Genomic DNA, 19,311 nt, shown 5'->3' with positions numbered 1-19,311 from the left:
AGAGGTTGGATGGTCATCTGCCATGGATGCTTTAGTTGAGATTACTACATTGCTGGGTGTTGGACTAGATGACCCTCATGGTCCCTTCCAAATCTACACTTCTGTTATTCTACCCACAAAGCATCTGTCCTCCCAAAATTCAAATTCAGTTTATTGACCCTCATCCAGTCCACCACTGCATTCAGGTATCAATCTAGCACCACTTATACAGCTAATACAGGCTTCCCAGATTCAGACGTTATGGAGCCACATGTTTTCAGCATACTAACAACATCATGGTCCAAAAATCCTAATGGAAACACCCAACAGCTCCATGTAGATGTTAAAGAGCACTGGAGACAAAATAGTGCCCTGTGGAACGTAGCACAAGTGCCAGGGAACCAAAGTGCACTCCCCCAAGGCTACTTCCTGGACTCGACCATGCAGGTGGGAAATGGACCCACTCCAATACAGTGTTTCTGATACCCATCCTTAATGCTGGTCCAGGAGGAAACCAAGGTCCATGATATTGAAAGCTACTGAGAGACTAGGTTTCACTCTCCCTGACCCTCTCTCTGAATAAAGGTCCTCCACCAGAGCAACAGAGGTGGATTCATTCCTAAAAACAATCCAGAACCCAGATTGGAGTGGATCTAGGTAATCAGTGTCACCTGGAAACACCTGCAGTTGTTCTATCACAACCCTCTCCACCACCAGAATCTCTATACATTGGGAAGTCCATCCAGAGCCATCAGAAGAAACCCATTGGAGTGCATCAGTGTCTGGGGGTGAACCATTAGAATTGGTCCATCACCCCTGCAGGCAGGAATAGTCACTGCAAGAACAAACTTCACTAGATGTTAAAAGGCAAGCCTATTGTCCAACACAAGGAACCCAGAGCACAGTTCTAGGTTTGACTTTTTGCACTAGGAAGAGCTACAAAAATAGCTTCCGTAAACTGCTGTATGCTATGAAAAAGGTCACATATCAAGCAGGAGAAACCCCTACATGTAATAATGCCCTCCCCCCACTATTATTCTCATATTTCCAGTATGTTTTACTAGGAAGCTTTAATTTGCATCAGCAAGGCAATACATACATATGTGCTATATAAACATTTACACAATGTATTCATATTTGTTATTTTACATTAACCACAGCCCAGGGTAACCGCCACATCCCTGGGTCATCAATCAAGAATTACAATCTGACCCAAACCACAGGAGACATGAAAAGATTTACAACAGGGAGAGGAAAGCTGAATCCAACTTTTTGTTGAGAGCCTCACTTCCTTGTCTTGTGGTAAAGGAGCATTGTGCTCCTTTGCATTGTAAATTGGCCTGATAACATGACTAGATTGCTAAACTGGCAAGGGGTGACGCTTGGCATTGCCAAGTTTCCTTATTTCACCACATATACGAAAGCCAAAACTAATCACCGAATGAAAATCTCAGCTTCTTTAAATCAAGGAAGGCTGTTTTCACAAGTGATGCTGAAGTAGGGATTTATTTTAGTTTCCTTTATTGCATTTCCTGGATCAGTACTTAGGTTGTAAAACTATACTGGCTAAAACGTGCAATTATCAACACTCAAAACTGATGTGTTCTAGACTTGACCTGAAATCCTACGAGCCCTGAGAAGGCACACATAATCTCCCCCTGAATGCTATCTCTGAGACCTGAGATAAGCCAGACTTTAATGAGCTTGTTCATCCTTACACTGAGGTGTTGGAAGTACAACAGCAGAGAGGGTTAATGTGCAACTGAAAGGTTAATTTTGTTAGTGTTAATGTCAACTAGCCAAGAGGAGGGTGGGTGGTGTTGTTTTTAACAACCAGGTATAGTGGTATGATGTTTGCTGAGGTAGCATCATGAGCTGTGTAGTTCTATTGGCTGTGGAGTGGCAACAGTTTTCTCAGTGCAAAATGGAGACCGAGAATCCTATCCTTAAATAATGCAAATAGCTAGAATCCTATCCTTAAATAATGCAAATAGCTGTTGATTACAGACGGAGGTGTTCTGCTTCTTTCTCAACAGGGCTATCTGGTGGTCCAATTGCGGTGTGTGTTCACAATGAGTGAACAGAGGCATTTGCATGCATCCAGAGCTCTTACTCCTCCCAGACAGTGAGAGCAAGTCTGTCTCCTATTAATAAGGATGGATGGATGGCTTATGCCACTGTTTGCTCCCTCTGTTGTGCTTGTCAAAGACTCATGCTTCGCAAGGTCACTTGTAGAATGAAGCTAAAGGAGTCAAGTAGGGAAGGGGAAAGATTGGGGCATCAACAAGACTGGGCGCCTGGGTAACATACTTGGGGGGAGGGGGATTCCAAAAACCACATTAGGATAATGATTTTATGAAGGCCAACTAAAATGTTACAAGTTGTAGGAAGATTATGGTAGAACTGAAAAAAACTGCACTTAAATCCCAGCGACTTAAAATTAGATGTGACAGGCCTGTTTCTTTAAACCTGGGTTTGTCCCAAGCAAATGCCCTCTTGTGGGCATCCACGGGACATGCAGATCGCCGATCACAGCAGTAGACTGGTGATCCTGCCCCTGAGTATACAGACTTTTGGGTTATGTTTTTTGGGAAACAGAACTTACCAAAGCTCAAACAGACCCAAAGACTGTTCTTCTTTCCATTTAATCAGCAGGTGCCCAGGAACTCACCCAGAAGTACCTCATAACTTACCTCATGATGGCAACACACCTTGCAATTGATCGACAATGGAGAACTCTAAACACTGATTTGTCTGAAATGTGTTTATACACATATGGGACTTGATATTAATGGAAAAGCTAGCTAAGAAAGTTTGAGTCCAAAGAAACAATACAAAGTTTTATAAAACTTGGTTTAGCTTTACTTCCTATGAAACTACAAAAGAACATGGATACAGACCACCAGAAACTCACAGGGACATATGGAAATACACTTTTATTTGAAGTAGAACTAATTGTATGTATCTGAATAATTGTGTGTGCTCGGGAGAGTGGGGTCCTTTCTTAAACTACAAACTTAGAAACACCACCACACAGCAGATTTCTTTGCATGACTGGCACAGTGTAGTGCTGTGTTTAGCACAGAGATGTACATTGGACCCAGAATGTGCAGTGTGCTCACTACGGAATAAGAGAGCCATGTGTGTATGAGCACAGCCATGTGCATATCACAAGTTTTGTAAGCCACATTGGAAATGTTTTTGCATCAAAGGGTGGGGTCTGTATTATTAATTCACCCCACTACCAACCAAGTTTTCAGAGTGAGCAAGATGGTAGTTGAGGGAAACTCAGCCCCCAGTCAGAAAAGTGACAAAGAGGATAGCACCAGAAGGTGCTGAAGGAAATGGTACAAGTCATTTATTAGTTTTCCATTGTTAGGCCTAATGTATTGCAAAGCACAAATTCCTCATTCATGAGAGAACAGATAGCCATGACCTCTGACAAAACAGTCCTAGTCCTTATTCCATTAGTGCAAGGATTTACCCTTGTGCAATGGGACTTGCCACCCTTCACCACCTCCACCCATACCCTCCCCAAATCTGCTTTGGAGGGTTGGGAGAAACCACAGAACAGATTCAGAAGTGCGGGAAAGGGAGAGGCGGGGAGCTCAGTTCTGCACGGGTAAATCACTGCACTAATAGAATGAGAGACTTAACACTACTTGGGATCTAAGCCTGTGGTCCAAAACTACATGTTACATTAAACATCATTTGGCAATGTGTGCTTGTATCTGCTTTGCAGGAGACCCAATTATGCTTTCCAGATTTATGGATCTGGGATACTGGCAACTCATAGTAAAATAATAAGACTTCTCTCTTCCTCTGAAACATTCTGGTGTAAGAAGCTTGCTTCTATTCAAATCTACATATACATGCAACCAATGCACACAGAGATATACCCGACACACCTGCAATGACATCATTTTTCACATTTAAAATGTGTGCAAATAAAACGGATGAGGGGGGGAAATGGCAACAGCCCTCAAGAAAGTAAATTCTACTTTGAGTCATATTTTCTAACTCCTGGGAATAAAACCCAGCCTTCCAAACAAGACCATACAGAAAACTCTGTGACCACATTTTCCTAAATGAGACTAGGGGTTCATAGAGAGCGTGCCACAAAATGGGAGCGGCTCCAGACCCTTGGAGATATTAGGCCAGTTACCCACGAGTGAGGCTGTGGTTGAGGGTTCATAAGTTAAATACTAAATGCTCACAGCAGGATATGCAGCACCCCCTAACCCTTTCCTTCCGCTTCAAAGCGGTTGCTGCTGCCCACATGTAGCCACAGGCTCCATTTTCTGGCCCAAGTCAGATTTAGGGCTTCTGCAGACTTTGGCAAAGGCCTTGGCATAAACAATAGCAACTTGTCCCCCAGCAAATCACCACTGGTGCTGAGTAATTCTAGGTGCAGGTACCAGAGCCCTGGGCAACAGCAAGCCTGATCTCACCGCAGGGGCTTGCCAAGATGCATTTAAATTGCTTCACATTCAAAGGGCAATTCAGCAAAGACAGAAGTCCTGGAATCGGCTGGCCTTAATAATTTGGCATTGCATCCGTCTGCAAAGGAATATTTAACTTTGGGTAACCTTTTCCTTCTCTTTTGAAGTGCCATAGAGGGCAGTAAGCATAACTGCTGTGCCATTCTGACCAAGGAGGGCTGTAGTTTAGGGCTAGAGCATCTGTCTTGCAGCAGAAGGTTCTGGGTTTAATCCCCAACATAGGGCTGGAGATGTCCCATGTGTGAAACCGTAACGCCAGTCAGCTTTAAAAATACTGAGGTAGATGACTCAGTATCAGGCTGCTTCCAATATGACTATGTTTCTATATTCTAGGGACTTCTAGGGTCATTGGCTAAGGGAAACGTTAAGGGAAACATTATAAAAGTCATGAAAGAGCATCTATTCCCCCCAAAAGCTAAGTTTATGCATTAACAATTGGATTTCACAGGCTCTTCTGATTTGTTGGCAACTTCCAAGGCTTGCAACTGCAAAGCTAGTAGGATATTGCAATCCATGGCAAACTACCAGACCCTCAGACATCCAAATAGCTTAGCTGCTCTTCAGAGGAAAACTGCTCTCCCTGTTCTTCAGAGGCTGGTGTCTGAAGAGCAGAGAAACTGGTTCTCCTCCCCTTCACAGCACTGGGCTGAGAGAAGGAGAACCACTCCTCCAACATCAATATTGCGATGGGGCAGAAAGCCCTCTGGCCACCTTGCAAAGGGGCCTTTCCTCTCTCTGGCATACTACAGCTGCATCACGGGATGCTTTACACAAAAACACAAACACAAAAACCACAAAAATACATCAAAAAACCAAAACACTAACACTCCCAACCCCCCAGAAAAGTTTTAAAGTTCATAGATTTATTCAATTACCCAGAGGCCTGGGAGAAGAGGAATGCTTTTGCCTGGTGCCTAAGTACCATATTTTTCGCACCATAGGGCGCACCGGACCATAGGGCGCACCTAGTTTTTAGACGGGGAAATCAATTTAAAAAAATCTTTCCCCCCCCCAGCCCCAAAGAGCAGCGTACAGGCTGCGCACAACCTCTCCCTGCCAGAGGGGTTGCGCGCGGCTATGGAACAAGCCAAGGCAGCGAACGGGATGGATCCCGCTGGCTGCTTTGGCTTCCTCTTTAGCCCTGCGCAATCCCTCCCTGCTGGGAGAGGCTGCGTGGAGCTAAAGAAGCCATAGCCCCGTGCAGCCTCTCCCTGCCAGAGGGGTTGCGCACGGCTATGGAACAAGCCAAGGCAGCGAGCAGGATGGATCCCGCTGGCTGCTTTGGCTTCCTCTTTAGCCCCGCGCAATCCCTCCCTGCCGGGAGAGGATGCATGGAGCTAAAGAAGCCATAGCCCCGTGCAGCCTCTCCCTGCCAAAGCCTGCATTCGCTCCATAGGACGCACACACATTTCCCCTCAGTTTTTGGAGGGGAAAAACTGCGTCCAATGGAGCGAAAAGTACGGTATATGAAACCAAGGCACCAGGCAAGCCTCTCTGGGGAGAGTATTCCACAAGTGGGGAGCCACTGCAGAAAAGGCCCGTTCCTCCCGACCTCTTGCAGAGGAGGCACACAAAGAAGGGCCCCAGGTGATGATCACAAGGTCTGGGTCAGTTCATGTAGGCAGAGGCAGTCCTTGTGGTATGTCTTATTATTATTTCATCAGGATGCTACAAGGTTTGTGCTTATCTTGACTGAACACCAAACTTCAACAGTTATCTCCACTGTGTCAAAGGTAGGATGGCTCTAGGTTTTGTCTTAGTGTACTGAGTCATAGAAGTACTGCAGTAAAAATACTTTCTCAGTGGCATTTGTACCTTGGGTCACTGAGTACTTAAAATGCAACGTTTTTGATGATGATAAAAACCTAGAACTACATTTGACACACATACACACCCCAAAAAATCAATGGAGTGTTCATTTGTGGAATGAGTTACCTAAGTGGAAGAAATGTTCTTTCTCCCACTTGATCCTTCCTACCTTGGCTGCCTTTGGAAAACCAAACTTAGGACAGAGACTCTCTGGAACTCTGTGTACTTTAAACATACAGCCATCCCAATGTGAATAAAACTAGGAGTCTAAAAACTAGGAAAACAAGTGTAACACCAAGCAAATAAAATTACAGCACAGCAGTCCTGGACTATATACTTGTAGGGCTGTGAAGTTCTCTTTTTTAAAAAGGGATGGGGCACTTTATTTAGGACATTTAACACATCAACAGGGTTGTTGTTAGCCAGGGAGTGTGCAATAGCACCCTGGTGAGATCGTGCTCTGGCGGCGCGGCGGCAGCGGGGGGCCCCATTAGTTAAAGTGGCACTTCAGGTTAAGAACAGTTTCAGGTTAAGAATGGACCTGCAGAACGAATTAAGTACTTAACCCGAGGTACCACTGTATGTTGAAGCAATCACACAACCGCTTCTGCAGGTGCTGAATACTCCATGGATCGGATCCCCTCAATCCATACTCACAGCATACCAACTTGAGGCAGATCCAGACCACACATTTAAAGCACTTTCGAAGTGCATTACTTCCCCCAAAGAATCCTGGGGATTGTAGTTTGTTACAGTACAATCCTTGGGGGGGGGACTACACTTCCCAGGATTCTTTGGGGGGGAAGTCATGTGTTTTATAAGTGTGTTGGATGTGCTTTGAATGTATGGTTTGGATCTGCCCTAAGTTGCGTGAATTGGCCCTCTGCTTTCCAGTGCTGACAGCACTGCATCTCAGGTAACACAACCTTCTTCAATCCCTCACAGGTAACTTTCTGGGGATGCATGTCGCTGGTAGGTAGGGACAGAGGTAAAAGTGGGTGGAGCTAGGCAAAAGCACGCAAGGAGAACACAGAACAGAGTCAGCAAGGGATGCAGCCCAGGGAGAGTCCCCAAGGGCCAGACAGAGAAGCCTAGGGGGCCACATGTGGTCCTGGAGCTGGACGTCCCCCACCTTTGCTCTCAAACCAGACTACTGAAGTAGAAAGAAAGGGGGGATATACATTCACACATGTGAATGCCCACTAAGAACAGAAGAGGAGTCAGACCAAAAACCTATCTAGTCCATCATGGTGTCTCCCAGGCTGGCAAACTGGGTTCCCCTGGGAGCACACACAGAGGATAATAATTGCTCACTGCCGCTGTTCCTCAGCAATTGGTTTTTAGGGGCACAGCAACTCAGCATATACCTACCATGACCAGAAGTCATTGATATTCTCCCATTAAGTCTCTGGCCCTTGGCTTCTCTAGTCCAAATGCTGCCTACTTACAACATTACAAACACATACAATATTACCCCCACACAGATTATTATAATACTATATACATGGCCATATTAAACAAACACTTCTGCAGAAGAGTAAAATTATTTGGTCCTTCTTGTTAGCAGTTTAAGAGGGATGTTTCTGGAGGAGTGGTCAAGTTGCTTCACCTATGATGAAACTGGAGGAACCCCAGTTCATGCTATCAGTGACTGTCCCCCGCCAAGGCAGGATTTATATATTATTTTCTTTACATAGGCAGACAGAAAAGAATTATCCCACTTCACATGCTTGTCAACTCTCTTAAATGAGTATGAAATACCTAGAATTTGCATACGGACACACTACTTTCCCCTCCAGGTATTTAATTCCTGTGTTTTATGCTTAAAGTTCTGGTCAATTATTGTAAAGTCGGGGGGGGGGGGAGATGGGAACTGGGCAGCTAATAAAAATAGAAAATTAAACAAAAAAAAAATCATTATTTTCTTCAGTCCCAAAGAACTTCATAGGTTTTAAAAGCAAGTTTTATTATTTAATTTAATATAATGTACATTAACAGGATTTTAAAAAAAATATTTAGTGAATGTGTATGTGTAGCTGTTGGCAGTCTTGCGGAGTTTCCACTTGAGTTAAGGCCAAATTAAAGCTTTATAACTTCAGCAGCCCCCCCCTTTTTTCTTTTTTTTCTTTACCAGCGCACTAATAACCACCTCAGACACTGTGGTACAGTTTGTTTGGCTCAGAGAACAGCAAGGGAGAAGACAAAGGAGCTAAGGCAATTTGTATTGCACTTAAGGAGTCTGGTCAGAAGACAACACATTGCTTTGTCTGGAAGAAGATGAAAAGGGATGTCAGAAATGCTGAAACTCTCGTCTCCCTCCTAAGATGGCTTGGAAGAGCTGGAGGAGGCATTTGTGGGGCATCCACAAAGAACTTGGCATTCTGTGGCAGATTTTCAGCAGAATCATCTGTATATACAACAGCTAGTCCCCAACATTCTACTACATTCCAGCTTTTTCCAACCATTGGCCATACTGGCTGGGGATAGTCCTTTTGCCCCCTTTACCAAATGGGAATAGGGAATCACAACAGCCAAAACATATATCTAGGTCAGGGGTCAGCAACCTTTTTTCAGCCATGGGCCGCTCCACCATCCCTCAGACCATGTGGTGTGCCGGACTATATTTTGGAGGGGGGGAAATGAACAAATTCCTATGCCCCACAAATAACCCAGAGATGCATTCTAAATAAAAGCACACATTCTACTCAAAGAAAAACACGAGGCAGGCCCCACAAACAACCCAGAGATGCATTTTAAATAAAAGGACACAGTCTACTCATGTAAAAACATGCTGATTCCCAGACCGTCTGCGGGTCGGATTGAGAAGGTGATTGGGCCAATGGCAGATGAAGATGATGGACTTTTCGGAGCTAGCCGACCTGACTGGAAGAGTCCGCGACCAGGAGGAGGAGGAGGAGTACCAGGACGATTGGATGAAATTCAAAGACTATTTAGTTAAATATGCTAAGATAACTTAATTGGAAAAACTTGCAAATACCAGATAGGCTTAGGATTTAAATATGTAATGTTAAAGAATAGTATGTTTAAAGTTAAAATGAAAAGGAAGAAAGATGATAAGTGACTAAGTTAATTTTATGAGAAAATTGGTTTTGGAAAACTGTTACAATGATATACAATGAAACTCAGCCAGCAGGATTCGAGGAAGTCGTTTAACAATGTCACTAAGATTGGATTAAGTACAGTTAAGATGTATGTTTGTTTAAAATTTTGGAAAATCAATAAAAAAATTTGGAAAAAAAAGAGAGAGAGAAGGTAATTGGGTCGCATCCAGCCCACGGGCCTTAGGTTGCCTACCCCTGATTTAGGTAGTCATTTAATCGTACCCTTCTTTCTATTAGCAATGTTCAGTGGTGAGTGCGAAACGAAGCAACTCTGTCCTCCAAAACATGCTTGACACATCGAAAGCATTCAGACAACTGACCAAATACACTGAGGGCTGAAGCAGTGCTACAGCTAGGCTGGACCTCAGGGGTGTCATTTCCTACTATAAAAAACTTAAGGGGCAACCAGCCAGGCATGTACATAGTTACAAGTACTCATTTTATTATTTGTACTTTATATTGTGCTTATTCCAAAGTAAATGTGCTTAGCATCAGGATAGCAGAAGCCAGCCCCACGTATTCCTGTAGCCATGACTGGGCTATGATTTAAGTGAGTTTAAAATGTGAAACTGCGCATGCTCAGATTATTTCTTTTTAACAGGGCTGTGGCAACCTGTTTTCTGCTCTAACACATCAGGACTGCTGAAGCAGTTACAAAGCATGGAGTAGTGGTGGGAAAAATGTTAATTTCACAACTGAACATGGCTATCCAAAGCTTTTGCCGCCGCCCCAATAAAACCATTAAGTCCTGGGATTAAAATTACCTCGCTGCACCACGTGGCTCAAGCACTCTCTTCTCCCCTCATAATTCATTACTCAGTGTATTAAACCCTCAAAACACACTTGGGTGTTTTGCCTGGACCAGCAGACTATGGTTTGGATGAGCCCTCCAAACCAGGATTGGAAACCACTGTTTGGAGGGCTTGCTCAAACCAGTTTGCTGATTTAGACAGAAGAAAACATAAAATGTGAGAAGTCTGCAAGGTTCCAAGTTCATGGGAGAGAAGGTGGGTTCACTAAATAAGTATCATCCACACAATGGAGCGCCATAACTCCACCTACAGAACAGTGAAACAAAGGCTCAGAAAACAGACCAAAGCCCAGTATATAATTAACTGATCCATACAAGTCCCCAACATAGGATTCTCCCCAAAGGTGTCCTGTCCACATTCATAAATGGAGCATTTTGCTGAAAGGCTGAATCATAATGCATTATGTTGATACATGCCTTGCTTCTTGTTAGGCACATTAAGCAAGGAAAAGTAATTATACTGTATGATTACACTAAGATAGCAGACCTTGTAAACATAAATCATGAGACAGCATTATACGGTTGGCATGTCTTTGAAGTTCATAAAATATGTGATGTATAGTTTTTTTCCTACCATTAAGAGGACTCAGTGAGCTAATTCCACTCTCATCTGCATTCCTCTGAATAACCAAGTCATTAAATGAAGCTCCCACTGCTTTCTTGGACCTGATAAAGTCAGTTTGAACACCCCTAAAGTCACGGGAACAGAGAGGAGCAGGTTCTGAACTCTCCTGAGGTCTGCTGGGGCCAAATATTAAAAATGAAGCATCTGACAGAACTTTCTGTGTTCAAAACTTGCTGTCTACTCCCTGGGTGCTTCCAGACAACCTGTTTGGGGATTCATCCCAATTTGTTTGCAAAGAGGTTAGATGACATTGCATCAAGACCAAGTGTTTTCTCCCATTTTCCAGTGCGTTTTCTCCTCATTTTCCTTATCACAAAACGGCTGCTCTTTGGAGGAAGTAGGTTTGTGGCACAAGACCTTCCAATCAACTATAATCGTGGAACATGAATGTCCTTATATATGACTAAATCCCCCCCTGAAAAATGTCTGGAAGCGTCCTGTGTCTCTTGCTGCTTTTTACAATCAGATTGTAGTCCTCTGATTTAACACTGACAAAATGGGGCTGTGCAAAATCAAATGCCTCCCTAAAACTTATATTTCCTTCACATATTGTGTTAAATTACTGTTGTCTTCCCTAAGATGCAAGTTTGGTTTTAAGAAAGGCCTCAAACTGTTTTTCTATGGTCCAGGGATGCCAACTCCTGGGGGCCCAAACCTTTTGACCCCTCAATATTTTGGGGGGGCTTAAGTGGCCAACTCCTTTTCCTACTCCTTCTTCTGCCACGGAGGGGAAGGAGAAGGGAAGCAGGTCCTAGCTGGTGGTGGCAGCAGGAGGACCTGCAAGAGGTGCTGCCAACCAATGAAGCTGCACTACTGCCATGTTTAGCACCCCCAAGCTTCTCTGCACCATGCATGCATGTAGTGTCGCAAGTGTGAAGCCAGGCCCTCCGAATCACCCTCACACCTCTGGCACCTCTGCTATGATCTATCCTGGAAAAACATTAGGATTAGTGATTACTGCATATACTTAAGTCTGCATATTGGGGGGGGGGACAGCCATTAACATGCTAACTTACAGCTAGGGTCTTGCATCATTAAATTTCTACATAAATTGATGACACATTAATCATAAAAGCTAATAAGCTACCTTCTCTCCACCCCCACCTCCGCAAAGATAGAAACCTGCACTTTTCTGCGTGCTGTTTTTAACTAATTAAAACTATCCTTAACGTATTAACACTCAGTTGGATAAAGCAAGAGTTGCAAGAGCTCGGGATGGAAAAGAAGCCCATGATGATTGCAGCGTAAGCTGAAGAGAAGCCAGCACACTGAGGCTAGTTTTAAGATTGTGCAGACAGAGTACACTTTATTTACCATCATCGTAAGCTTCTCCTAAGCCTCTCTGGGGACTTATAACTTTGAAAACGAAGGTTAAAATTATTCTGGAATATTTTCCTATGTAGATTACTCCAGTGTGCCTCTTTTTTTTGTGTGGTGGTGGTAGTCAAAACAATATAACCCTTACACTTGGGAGACAGTAATGCCCCTCAGGACAGGATGATTCGAGGTGTCTGAACGTTTCGGTGTTACAAAAAAAGACTTTCAGCCCCTTTCCCAGCCCCCTCCCCCTGTCAAATCTAAGTACAGGCATGTTAGACGTCTTCAATCAAAGTTCTTCTTTGAACTGCTTCATGTTGAAATGTTTACGGTTTTATATTTCAGGGGTGCGGAAGACTATCATCATCCCATATGATTTTCTGAGTGAATAAGCAGGAGGAGGAGATAAAGGGGATGTGAGGGGGAGAGAGGTTACAGCAGGGGTCAGCAAACTTTTTCAGCAGGGGGCCGGTCCACTGTCCCTCAGAACTTGTGGGGGGGGCAGACTATATTTTGAAAAGAAAAGAAAAGAACAAATTCCTATGCCCCACAAATAACCCAGAGATGCATTTAAAATAAAAGGACACATTCTACTCATGTAAAAATGCTGATTCCTGGACCGTCCACAGGCCGGATTGAGAAGGCGATTGGGCTGGATCCGGCCCCCAGGCCTTAGTTTGCCTACCCATGAGTTACAGTAAGAGGTGGTGAGATGGGAGGGGGGAGGAGTAGGTCATGATGTATCTGCAATCAAGTGAATTATATTCTTAAAAAATTCCCTTGTTTGAGGCCCTGCAGGTGCTTTCTGACTTTAAAAGAACCCAACCCATTATCTCCCAAATCCATCAATGCTCTGCATCAGCCTTCTCATAATCATACTCTGCACCATTGCCTCTGGGAAGGTATAAATTGTAATGTGAGGCAGAGTCCCTTCAATTCCATTGAAACACAATCCACAGGAATATTAAGATTTTAGCATAGCCAAATTAATGATTTTAACAGTGCATTAACAATTTATTTGAGTTACTGGCTTACCATATCTAATTCTCACTAGATCTTCCAAAATCTCATTTAGCTTCACTGCTTTTGGCACCAGAAGGATTTATATGCTAACTAGCATGTACAAAGGTGCATTTAAAAATTGTTAGCAGAAAATGTTCTTTTTGAACTCTGGGCCAAAGGGTTAACCGAATGCATTGTTATCCGTTTCTGAACACAGGGAGGTTGTCACTGGACTTCCTGATTTGAAGAAGATCTAAAGGAGCAGAATGCTTTGAGAAGATAAGCACTGAGTTGAATTAGTTGTGTATCTTACCACTGCCTATTTTCACAAAGATAAAACGGGATCCAGCCTAGCCTAATAAGGGAGACAAAATGGTGATCAGGTGGTGAGCTGTAATGGATGGGTATTCCAGATATGAAGTGAGTCATCCATCCCCATCCACTACCTTAACACCACAATGTTAGAAGCAAACTTCTAACTATCTCAGTTAGTCATTCCCAGAAGATGGGTTGACAGGTATCAGGACATCACAGGAACCTGGTGGGTGTGTTCTAAGTCTGTCATCGGAGAGAATGCTGGGCAAAAATCTGCCCAAGTGGTCCTACTTTCAGAACAGGGAGGATTTGATAGATGAGCCTCCCACAAAGGCAAAACTCCGCTGGTAGGCTTCATTGATGTAAACAACAGAAACCATGAACATGAGATATTTTCCCCCATCCATGTTTGCCAAAGCATATCGACTCCAACATTAGTAGAAATGTTATCATCACTATACTCACTTCCAGATGATGCCTGGCCTAGTAAGATAAAATCCACTTACTGCAAAGGAGTGCCAGTCTACATGATTTGTTGGTTTGGGTTCAATTGCAACCTATTTGAATTGTCAAAGTTTGCACATTAAGCATGAAAAAAACACCCCCAAACATTTTTCAGATTTTTCTGGCCCAGAGGTTGAAGCACTGCCTCATCTTTTAGCCAGTCCTTCTGCTTTTCTACATCTGTGAACAGCCACACAAAATTCCACTTTCTGAGCACTTTGCCTCCAAGTTTATGAAATGGAAACAGAATGTGCTGGACATTCAACACTTACAATTCTTTGTTACCATCTTTTGTTGTCTGTTTATGAAATCCAGATTACGTGGGTTTATATAATTCTGCCCACCATTCCAAAACTGACCCAGCAAGTTTAGTAGCGATCCAACCATTCTTGTATCCCCTGGCTTCTCTTGAAAGAGTGCTGGAGAATGATTGAAATAAAGCTGTTTCTTTCAGACTAAACAACCAGTGGGAAATTCATAATGTTATTAAGAATGTCAGCAAGGAGCAGTCTAATATTCCAAATAAATCAGTGAGCCAAACAAATGCAAGAATCATTGTTGTTTTAGATTGTTTATTAAAATGTAGGCAAATCCTGTAACATATAGCTGTGATGCCTACAGCACTGCGGTGACTGGGCAGTAGACAGGTAGAAGCTGGACAGATTTATAATTTGAAAGCCTGCTCAGCAATTGATGAGGGCCAATTTGATGGTCGGAGGGTGAGGGATAGACCAGCCTCTTCCCCACCCCACCCCTCAAAGTTGCATAGCTGCCACGTTTCATAGCCAGAGGCACTGCTTCTTCCATATCCTCTTTTGAGCCATGGAGCCAGCAATCTGCATGAGGCCAGGTGTGGCCCTGGGGCCCCCACTCTCTGATTCTTGAAGGTAGTGGGCAAACCTTTCGTAAGAGCCACAGTGCCCAGCTGTTGCACAACAATATAGGTGGAGAAAATAAACATGCTTCCTAAGTATATTTTCCAGCTCAAGTGTAAACCACTTTTTTTCTTACCTCCTTTTTTACTCTAAATTAATCATGTTCTTTAAGTTTTAAATCTTAAGGGTGGATCTCACATACAGAAAGTTGTGGAACTGGAAGAAAAAGGGACAGAGCAAAGAGGAGGAAATGTTTCTTCCTTTCCCCCCTGCCTCCGCACATCCACATCATCCACACACTCTCACCCCATTCAGCTAAGAGATCTGCGCACAGAGATCCTAAGAGGGTTGCATATCCAAATGCAGGTCCCACTGCAAGAAGGGTAGGCAAACTGCAGCGGCATGGATGGGCATCAATCTGGTTGATCCTCAGTTTTTGATCCAGTAGGTTACACATGCTCAGACGTACTGTTCCAGCATGCAGATCTCTAAGCAGAGGAACAGGACAGTATGGAGCAATCTCTGGAACCAGTCACTGCAGCACCTCTGCTTGAGTTCACCCTTGTTTTGGCCTTGGACCACAGAGATGCAAACAGCATGGTTCCTTTAGGCTGAAATCCTAGACCCACTTACCTGGGAGTAAGTCCCATTGAACTCGAACGAGACTCACTTATGAGTGGACATATATAGGATTGTGCTGTCAGCTTCACTCCCAACCCCACCAGTTGCTCTCTACTGCCAACGTTTGGCGACACTGGAAAGGCAGTGTGCATGCACCACACTTGGATCTCTCCTTCTTTTGAGGGTTTAGGAAAAGCGTGCCATTTTGATTCATAATCACAATGGTTTCCAGAAGAAAGGAGAGGACAAAGAGCCCCAAGTTCAAACTTTTTGTGTGTGGCTATCACTCACTCCTCCCCAAGTAAATATCGTTCTCATGAACAGCAGCAAGTGTGCTAGCAACATAATCAATGTACACGTCTTGCAAGATGAGCTACTGTTCTGGGTATTTTGAAATAGAATGACCTCAATACATCAGGAATAATTAAAAAAAAATAAGAAAGAAAAATGGTCAGGATCCCCAGCCAATGTATTGATTTTTATTTTTATTATTTGTTTTTTATACTACTTAATATATTAAGTATATCTCTAAGCAGTGTACAGAAAACAGAAACAACAACAGACAACTTAAACTATTACAAAAATACTCGCTTATGTATAAAAAGTTTAAGTTATTGATACTGGTTTAGATAGGTTAGTCACTTTGTACTAATGTAAGTCAGCATTGTTCCACTGAAATGTCATTTCAGATCTCTTCTACTGGAAACTGAGGCAGTGGCTGTTTTTAACCTGCTCATTTTTAACCAACCAAGAATCGAGCCCAGCTCCACATCATGCTCTCCTCCCCTTCTTCCCCTGAAGGTATCCGTCAAGTCTCTACAGGATGGAATTTTGCTTTGCTATTTTAGCATAAATCTGGCCAGGGCTTCAATGGAATTTGAAACCAAAAGGCCTTAATAAATAAATATTGTGATAAGGGTATGAAAGCAATGTATGAACCAAAGATAATCAGAGAGGAGAGGAAAGCCTGAGCATTCCTTTTTAAGCTAAAAGCATACAGCTTTACATGAAGCCAGGTCCTCTCTTTATTGTTTTTATTTTGTCCTCTATAAAGAACACACTCTTCTACTTTTCCAGTCTGACTTCCTTTATCATCTATTGTGTGTTTGCTTTCATTATTAAAAAATAGATACTTCTAAAGATATGTCGCAGTAACCTTGAGAGTGCTTCCCCCTCAAAAAAAAAAAAAAAAAAAACTTTTTAGGAGAAAGGGAAGAGGTACAAGCCACATGGCTAATATATTGTCATATCACCTAATACGTATATGGTGGAGTCCTTTAAAACATCTCCAGATCATTCCCCTACTTCCATCACATGCTGTTCCATCCATTTCATCTGGAGGTGATATGCTACTATTACAGCAAAAGGAAAACTATAAAGATATAGGCTATATAATTGTCCATGTGTGCATCTGCTTTTTTCATGAGGAGAGACTACGAAGTAATCAGGCAACTTGCAGGTAGACACATGCAAAATATGTCTCTTTGCTCCAAATATCTGTGTCTAGCTCTCAAGCTATATATGCGCAGCGTACAATAACTCATCGGATTCAGCAAAGATAATCACGCACGTGCATGTCTCATCAATATTTCACAGGTAATTATTTCTAAAACCATTATTGATCCCATAACAGATAAGAGGAACCAGGGAAGGGGTTACAGATAACGATCTCCTCCTTTCTAGCTCATGGGAGGAGTGAAACTTTTTACAATATCCACCCCCACAACCAAACAGCAATTTTAACAGAATCTCCGACAAAACACAGCTACTAAAAAAAGTTTAAAGGGTGGCAGTAAAAGGTCTGCATCAAATTAGGTATTTTGCTGATGCTTGCCAATCTCACTGGCTGACTAAAGGGTTAAAAATCGGGGGACGATACATACATACACAGTTGGGGTAATAGGGATGGGGGGGGGGAGAGAGAGGTTCTTCTTACCTTGACTGGCTTTAGCCATGGTGTTGCCAGAGTACAGGAGAAAGGAAAGCGTGTACAATCCAACAATCTCCAAGGCCCCCATTACAATTGGCTTGTATATGCAGAAAGGTCGGGCCAGGAAAAGAGAGGGGGGGTCTTCTCTGATGCTTTCAAACAACGCACTGAGCGCATGCAAACTTTAAGCCAAGAGAGAGAGAGAGAGAGAGAGAGAGAGAGAGGGAGAGAGAGAGAGGTCTACTCTTTCCTGGTGGTGTATACTGGAGAAAGCGCGTTAGGAGAAAAGGATGGCCAAATCTGCTCAGGATTCCGTTGGGTTTCCCTGATGCTACTTTAAGTAGGAAGGCAGACCCGCCGCGGTATCTTTTTTAAGTGGACTTGATCGTCCTTCTCCCTTCAGCTGCTTCCTTTTGGAAGAAGGAATCCCAGCCAGCTCCAGTTTGGTTAAAGAGGGGGAGAGATTAAAAAAAGCCACAGAGTGCCTTGCTCTCTAGTGCTGGGGACCTGTGAAAGGTCCATCCAAGCAACGCCCTTTCCCCCCACCCCTTTCTCTCTCTCTCTCTCTCTCCCTCTCCCTTTCTTTCTATTTGCCTTCGCCTGCTGCTGCTCCTGCCTCACTCCCTCCCACCCGCCCGGGCTGCGCTCAGCTCTGCCTGCTGGAATTTACAGTCTGCCACTGGGGGAGTCGGGCCAGTAGCCATGGAGACCGCTTCCCTGGGAGCAAGGAGGTCAGGCGAGAGACCATGTGCAATCAATGGATCAATGCAAACTCCCGTGCGAGCTCCAGACCCAACAAGCTCCCTTCGCAGGCTCTTCCCCCTACTTTGCCCGGCTCGGGAGGAAAGAGGGGAGGGGCATGAGAAAGGGGGATTGTGCTCAGAAAAGAGAATTAAGAAGGGAAGGAGAGGAGGGGGCGAGAAACCAGCTTGCAGATGCCATGACCTGCAACACTTTAGTCCCCCCCCCTTCTCTCTTTTTACTTTTTTGGTGTGCCTAGGCTGAAGGCAAGAGACGTGCTCTCGGATCAATGCAAACTCCAGATCAAAGAGCCTTGGGCTCTCTCGCTCTCTCCCCCCCTATACGGCTAAGCGGAGGGGGAAGGGTGGGATTGCGAGGAGGCAGAAATAATTTTTAAAAAACAAAACAGAAACGCTCGACAAAGAGTCTTTGCCACGTTCTACTAAACTCCTCCAGGAATACCCTCCCGGGGGGGGGGCGACTTCCCTCCTGAAGGAAGGTCACCATCCCATTCCTTGTGCGTCCTTCTGGACCGGCCTTGATTTGCAATCCCTCATTAGTCAAACGATTTGTTACTATTGTTTTTAAAGAACGATCATTGCTGTCTTGGAGCCCAAGAGTTACATACAGGAAAGTCCGCGAGCAACCGGTGGTCTATTTCCCACAAAGAAATGCTCTAGCAGAGTTGGGCAGACTTCAGGCTTGTGGGATCTCCCTGAACTGGGAGATCCACCAAGTGAAGCCAGGTGGAAAATGGTGTGTGTGGTGGTGATGGGGGACACAACATGCTTTTAGGAGCAAGAAACATTGTTTGCCTTTGAGTAGATGTTCAGCCCAGGAATTTGTCTGCAGTATCAGGACTGAACTCACAGGCCTGTCCAGATCTGCTTTTTCTGTGGGCTTCTCCAGACCTGCTCCTTGAGCATTCATCTTGATTTGCTTGCACAAAGCTTATGTGGAAGTTAGGCTATATCCAGTCTTTATTGAGCATTCTAATTTCTATGTAGGGTGGCTATAGGACAATGAGCTTCCGTTTGCCTGCACTGGGTTATACATCTCCCCATTAATCATTTGTTCATCCACCTTTCAGTGGATTTCTCCATCACTTTCTGAACCACAAAAGTGTGTGTGTGTTAATGGATTTGTTCCATCAGGGCA

General features: G+C 43.9%; 1 protein-coding gene across 6 annotated transcripts in view; it reads right to left on the bottom strand.

Moving 5' to 3' along the window:
* SCUBE3 (signal peptide, CUB domain and EGF like domain containing 3) overlaps positions 1-18,204 on the bottom strand; it is a 114,146-nt gene extending 95,942 nt beyond the window's left edge. For 4 of the 6 annotated variants that reach the window (XM_083617969.1, XM_083617970.1, XM_083617965.1 and 1 more), the window contains exon 1: positions 17,419-17,969. In XM_083617969.1, coding sequence (XP_083474095.1) covers positions 17,419-17,500 — 82 coding nt within the window. In that variant the 5' untranslated portion in view covers positions 17,501-17,969. Of the gene's footprint in view, positions 1-17,418 lie in introns of all 6 variants that reach the window. The other 2 variants (XM_083617967.1, XM_083617966.1) reach the window with 2 other exon arrangements.
* Between the last annotated feature and the right edge of the window lie 1,107 nt (positions 18,205-19,311).

Source organism: Podarcis filfolensis (genome assembly GCF_964270895.1).
Source record: "Podarcis filfolensis genome assembly, chromosome: 6".
In the NCBI taxonomy this organism is placed as follows: Eukaryota; Metazoa; Chordata; class Lepidosauria; order Squamata; family Lacertidae; genus Podarcis; species Podarcis filfolensis.
The sequence above is the reverse complement of the archived record's forward strand: the minus strand, read 5'-3'. Positions and strand labels throughout refer to the sequence as shown.